This window comes from Sapajus apella, unplaced genomic scaffold (assembly GCF_009761245.1).
Source record: "Sapajus apella isolate SASKATOON/1434 unplaced genomic scaffold, GSC_monkey_1.0 scaffold7, whole genome shotgun sequence".
NCBI lineage: Eukaryota > Metazoa > Chordata > Mammalia > Primates > Cebidae > Sapajus > Sapajus apella.
The window spans coordinates 26,418,105-26,424,775 of NW_022436947.1; the positions used below are offsets into that span (position 1 = coordinate 26,418,105).

Sequence of the window (6,671 nt, forward strand, 5' to 3'; positions counted from 1 at the left end):
TTTCTTTCAAATATTAATCAGCATTAGAGAACCAAGGAGCTTGCATCAAAAAAAGTATGGAGCAATGTCTACACATAGTATGTAATAAAGGTTCAGCTTTTAAAAATCTACTTATTGTAGATAATAAATTTCTCTAGACTAAAAGAACACCACTTTACAGAAATAGTCAACTTCTACAGCACACTATTTTTTTTTGCAACTAAGTTTGATCTGCAGAGGTCCATGAACGTGGTCTCTGGTGATCTATTAGTAAACTGGGATGTAGCCTTCGTAGGATAGGCCTGTTAGCTCTCTCTCTCTTCTCCCCTCTTGTTGGAATATATTAAAGGCAGAATTATGTTCAAGGCAAAAAAAAGTGCCCTTATTATAAGAAAAAGTATAACTTCCAATTTTGTGAGGCATTACAAGCAAACCAGAGGTCTTTGGACTCTGGAGGGCTTGAGATGGCAGTCACACTTCAGAGAAAGACAAGCTGCTGTGGAAGACCTTTCCTTTTTAGTTTGGGGAAAAGAAAAACTTCTGATGCGCTCACTGGAAAACAGACTGCATAATGGAGCAAGTCATGTGGATTGCCCAAAGCCTCGGGAGAAATAAGGGAGCAATTTCTATTCTGTAGTTGATGGCTGTCTGAAATTCTATTCACAAATCCAAACAGAAACAAAGCCTCAGGAGGTCAAAACTGTTTCCTGTACGTTTGCATAATGGGCAGCTTGAAGACAACGGCTCTGATACCTGCTGATCAATTTAACTACTTCAACATGTTTTGTTTGTATTATGTTTATATTTGATGCAGTTTGCTGACAAGTGCAAGCTAGGCCTGAGAAGCCCGCTTGTCAGTTTGATTTATGAGCATATCAAACTGTAACTTTCTACTCGCCACTCTAAACCTACAGTAGCAGTTCATTAATCAGGGGCCTGTGACTTTGAAATCTGTGCTCAACCAGTTTCTCCCCTAGTCTCCCCACCCCCAACAATAGGCCAAATTTGCATGCATGTTCTCTGAGCTGCACCACTGAGAAAAATAAGGTTCCCTCACCAACTTAGATTCTCCATGAATACAAGATAATCAGTACTTTGTCCACCACACAGCTTGCTCTTTGTACTGTGATTCATTAGTGAACATTAGACGACAGCAGCATTAGATTGTAACTCTCAAGTCCCATGCTACAAAAAAAGGAGAGCCTGAGAGCCTGTCACTGTTACTAAGCTCAGTAAAAATATATACTACTGCAACTTAGACAGCAAGAGCCTGTTATAGGAAGATCTAAGACTATTCTTGCCGCTCAAAGCCCCTTCTTAACTGCGAACTGTTATATATCAATGAGATAACCGGATCCTACCTCTTTCGCTTGCTTTCCAGGATGCTGTTGCTGCTGCTGCTGCTGCTGTTGCTGCTGCTGCTGCTGTTGCTGCTGCTGTTGTTGTTGTTGCTGCTGCTGCTGTTGTTGCTGCTGTTGTTGCTGCTGCTGCTGTTGCTGCTGCTGCAAAAGCTGAAGATGTAACTGCTCTTGCTGTTTCTTGTAAAACTCTTGTAGTTGTTGCTGAATAAACCATTTTGACTTTAATAAATAAAGGCAAAAGTTTCACGTATTATAAATCTCCTAAACTCTTCTAGACTGGCATATGGCAGAGTATCCATTAAGATTCATCTCATAAAAACAACAAAAAAATATGCATTGGATTCAAAGAGACAGCTCTACATACATTTTTTTCCAAGGCAGCTCTGAAATTTTCCAATCCAGAATCCAAAAAATCCTAAACAAAAGGGTATAGAAAGTCTGTATTCTAAAGGGTCAGAGCCAAATTAATACTTTAAATTATTACATCTGAAGTCCTACTGGCATATAAAAACTAGGCTATACTCTACCACTTGCAAGAATAAAAATTTAGCTACATAAAATCAGGTTGCTCGATTCTTATTGGAAAAAAAATTAATCCATCAGATGTTGAGAACAATGTTAGATTTACAAGTAATTGGTCTGTAGTCATCAGCACAGAAGATAGCAAAGTAATTATATATAAAAAAGCTTCAGGTAAATCACATTATTTTCACTATAATAAGTAGGTATATAACATAAACTCCACTTTATATACACTCAAGGTTCCAATATGATATATATTAGGAACACTATGCTTGTTATTTTAAAAAGATAAATTTCATAAATTTGTGGCTCAGCTGCCTAATTTCATTATAATAAATAGATTCTTCCCTTTCTAAATGATGAGTATATTTTGAAAAGGAAAATTTGGGATGTTACTTTCTGCATTTTTAACAAAGTTGTCAATTCAAATTTCATACTTTCGTGAAATAAAAGGAATGCTAAGGTGTTAGGAGTTTTAAAAGCAATTATTATCTGATGAGTATTTTTGCATTTTTGTTGGCAAGTCACAAATCAAATGAACCTAAACATTTGGATATTTAAATATTGGTTTATTCCATTTTCAAATTACACCTTACTCTGCTCTTATTCTAGACTTCAATGAATTTTTTAAAACTAAGTAATCTAGATTTTCTTAAGAGTTCTATAATTAAAATGTTACATTTATGTTCTAGCATGCTGATAGGTTGTCCTTTCAAATGGAGACTGAATTGTCAAATACGCCCACTGCATTTTCAACATAAGTGCACACCTTCTAAGTCATGCTAGAACACCAAAGCAGGTAACCCACATTACCTGCTGCAGCATGACGGCCTGCTGCTGTTGGAGAAGGGCTTGGAGCTGCTGAGGAGACAGGACTTGTTGCTGAAGGATCTGCTGCATTTGCTGAGGGGTGATCACCTGGGGAGTCATCATGGCCACTGACACAGGCACCTTGCATAGAAACAGAAAGAGAAATCGTGGTCATAACCAAATATCTATTAATGGACTTCACAAATATTATGTTATCTTTCATAAATTCTTTAGCATTGATCAATAATTTTTGTCACATTTAATATAACTACTTAATAATAGTACTAAAGTATCACAAAACATAGACACTAGCTTTCCAGAGGTATCAGATTTCATCAAACTCTATAACTCTTATTTAACATGCTTAGATATTTGAACTTCAGCTATAGTATCTATAACTAAAAGTAAACAACTACATGGCAGTGTTCTCAATATTTCATAATTGATCATTTCATTAATGTCACAGTGCTAAGAACACAAAGGCTTTTGAAATGACTTAAATTGTAATTAAGATAAATACAAGATTAAAGAATTGAAAAATATGTATATAAATATGTTATCTAAACTAGTAAAAAGCATATTTGTACAGTACACTTATAAAATATAATTACCATCTTCAAAATTCCATATATACATAATAAACAGAAAATACATATAGGAATACAATTTAGCATATGAGAATATGTGGTTATTCATACAGGAGACATACATATGTATGTGTGTGTATATCTAGAAAAATAGTGACATACATTGGTCCTCTGAAAGAAGTACTCATAAACCTAGTATTCTAGCTTTTTCTTTAAACCTTTTCTTATTTCAAGCAACTAAGCTTATACCAGAAAGTACAAAAATTTAGCAATTCCTCAAAGGTTGTTCATTAAACTGAAAATAAAGTAATTTACTTAAAACTTTTTTTACACTACTGCCTTTTTCTTCAGTGTTCTGAGGATGAGAGGCAGAAAGAAAACAAAATAATGAAGGAGAAAAAGATATAGAAGAGAAAGAAGGAAGGAAGGAAAACATAAAAAAAGGACATGCTAGGGGGAATGCCCTAGAGAAAGAAGGAAATGATGTGAAAAATAGGAAGAGGATGGCAAAAGTGGTGATCAGAAAGACTGGCATAGAAACCTAAAGTACATGCTCCGACAGAAGGCAGTAACACTTGTTGAGGCATTACTTGTACTAACCAGTATGTAATCAAACAACTTATTAACTTTACAAGTTTGCAACCTTTGAAGTAGCAATGACTTTCCTAGAAAAAAACAATTTACTTTTACTGTAAATAAAACCAAGTATTTATATAAATACTGTTTTAGAACAAATTTATTAGGCAACATGTCTTTGAAAACCAAAAAAGATTAATAGATATGATTCACAACTGATTTTAATAGTCAATTTGAATGCAGTTCAAACTTTTCCAGTGTGGCACTTTATGTAATGAAGAAAAGAGAAATTAATAATGAAAAGAGGTTAGAAGCAGCAGCAGAAAAAAAAAAAAAAAAACAGAAATTCAAGGTAGATTAATTCTTCTCTTCAAAAAGAAATAAAGAACTAAATAAATCAAAACCTTTCATATTTAATACTGAAAAATAGCTATGTCTTTTCTTTTCTCCATGTTAACATATTCAGATTAATTAGATCAAATTGCCTAACATGAAAAAGAAACATGACAGAAATTCAGTGATTTTTTAAAATATTTCTCTTTTTTTAAAGAACATACTGACTTACCTATAAATTACTGTATTTGAATTTATTATAATAAAAAGCATTCTGAAATGTATATTGTAAAATTAATTCACCAATGGGTTTTTCAAGTGTCTGGCTGTTTTATAAAATTGTCAGTTTACTTAACTGCTTGTTCTTTGATAACAAATAGAATGGTTAGAACAAGCAGTTAGAAAATAATTTATCAATCTACAAAAAGGCCTTTTCTTCCAATAATCATTTACCTCATACTATTTCCAAATAACAAGAAATCAAACTGAAAGGGACAGAGAAAGACAGACATATTAAACTTTAAAAAGCTGTCAGTCTAGATAGACAGATAGACAATACAGAGTTTACAGATATGTACATGGATAAAGATACAGAGATATATACCCTATATAAAGTTAATCATAGGTAGGAAGCTTGTCACACTTCTCTCACCTAACAGCATCTTATTTTATCAGTATATAGAGTGTTTTAATCGTCCCTATGTTAACCCTTAATTATCCCTACACCTACAAGTACAAATACTTTATGTAGAATGATAAATGAACTTTATAAGGAAAGTTCTTTGAATGGAGGGATGCCATAAGCCACCGTGAGTTGACAGATTTCAGCTTATACATATGACTCTAGGATTTGTTGCTATTGTGATCGATTTGATACACGAGCAAATTTAAGCAAGTTTTATATGTTCACATTTTTTAGAGTATATTAGTCCTTACACTACATAAGTTAGATTATTTTTTTACTCTTAAAATGGTTTGAGTATCTTTCAATTTATAGTTATGACCTATATATAACCATGACATCATTATCATCCTAAAATCACATGTATTAAGTGGTCACATGTTATGTGATTTTTAAAAATTTTAATAAAATTCTGGTCTACCTTCTAGGAAACTGCCATATGAAACTGACAATATACAGATATAAAAATAATTAGGAAGTAAGTCAATTAACACACACATGATTGAACACTCTACTTCTATGTGTACAAAAGACAGAAATTAAGATTAATTATATAAATAGAAAAACACAGGTACACTCCTGACAGTTTTCTAACATTACAAATAAACTAATATTATCATCTCTAAATACACATATATAAGTTCACCCAAACTAAGATTACTAAAAATCTAAATTATTTAATAAACAAAAAACTAGTTTTTCTACAACAAATGTCAGTAATATGCAGACTATTCCACTTGCAATTTGAAAAATGCAGAACCTCTATTTTTAAGTGACTCCTTTTAAGTGACACATTTCCTTTTTTCCTCCCTCATCATTTTTTTATTATTATCCTATTTCATGTCCTTGCTACCACAAGTAACTCTAGGAATTCATTGATAAAAATGAATAAAGATTAACTGTATACATATAAAAATGTAGAGATTATACTACTTACCAATATTTAAACAGGCAAAATCAGTATCAGCCTTATGGAAATTTATGGATAATTTTTTGAAATGCATATACCTTAGCAAGTTCAGTGTTAGACCTATGAAAATATTTTTCACTGGATATGTAATTTGATTCATGCAAATATTCTAATAAGGGATCATAAGTTAGACGTATGATATAGAAGGGAAGGGAGAACTTACTTCAGATGTTTTCTGGTGAGAAGGCAAATAAAAGTTTAGTGGCTCTACCACCAAATGAAATCAGAAGGAATAGACAGTTTTGAATGGTATTTATCAGTTAAAATCTTCAACATAAAGGAAGGAAATAGAGTCATCTTTGGTTGGGAGATTTTTTTTTTTGTCTCTTGGTATTTACTTTGCTGACAGATTTAAAATTCTCCTTAGTGATGGACCAGACAAGGGTCTCCATTTACCCTTATTTATTATTTCATTAGATGAGTTAACCACAAACCTGATATGCTGCTCTGTGCACCAAGAAGTATCAGTTAATTGGATATAAAGATAGGGTTATGGATTCGAAAATGAGAGAGGGAAAATTCTGAAACTGTCTTGCAATGAGTCAGTGGTTAAATTAAAATAAAAACTTTAGGTATTATGCTAGAATGGGGTGAGTGGAATTACAATTAATAGCACTTATTAGTAAGTGATATTAAATATAATTATATTTATTTATGACAATAACATAACCATCACATCACTGTCTTCCTAAAATTACATAAAAATTATAAACACATATAAATTATAAATGTGCTTATATTAAAATTTAAAGTGTATGCCATTGAGGAGGTCAAAAGAGTTATTATGAGACAATGAAAAGATAATGTCTCTGTTCAAATGTATCTAAAGAGTTATTGTAAGAGTTATGAAA

The 6,671-nt window shown here is 32.3% G+C and overlaps 1 protein-coding gene across 1 annotated transcript in view; it reads right to left on the reverse strand.

Annotated features, from left to right (window-relative positions):
- FOXP2 (forkhead box P2) overlaps positions 1-6,671 on the reverse strand; it is a 586,718-nt gene that overhangs the window by 61,860 nt on the left and 518,187 nt on the right. The window contains exons 7-8 of the mRNA XM_032275664.1: positions 2,676-2,813; positions 1,341-1,541 (exon numbers count right to left, since the gene is read on the reverse strand). Coding sequence (XP_032131555.1) covers positions 1,341-1,541; positions 2,676-2,813 — 339 coding nt within the window. The remainder of the gene's footprint in view (positions 1-1,340; positions 1,542-2,675; positions 2,814-6,671) is intronic.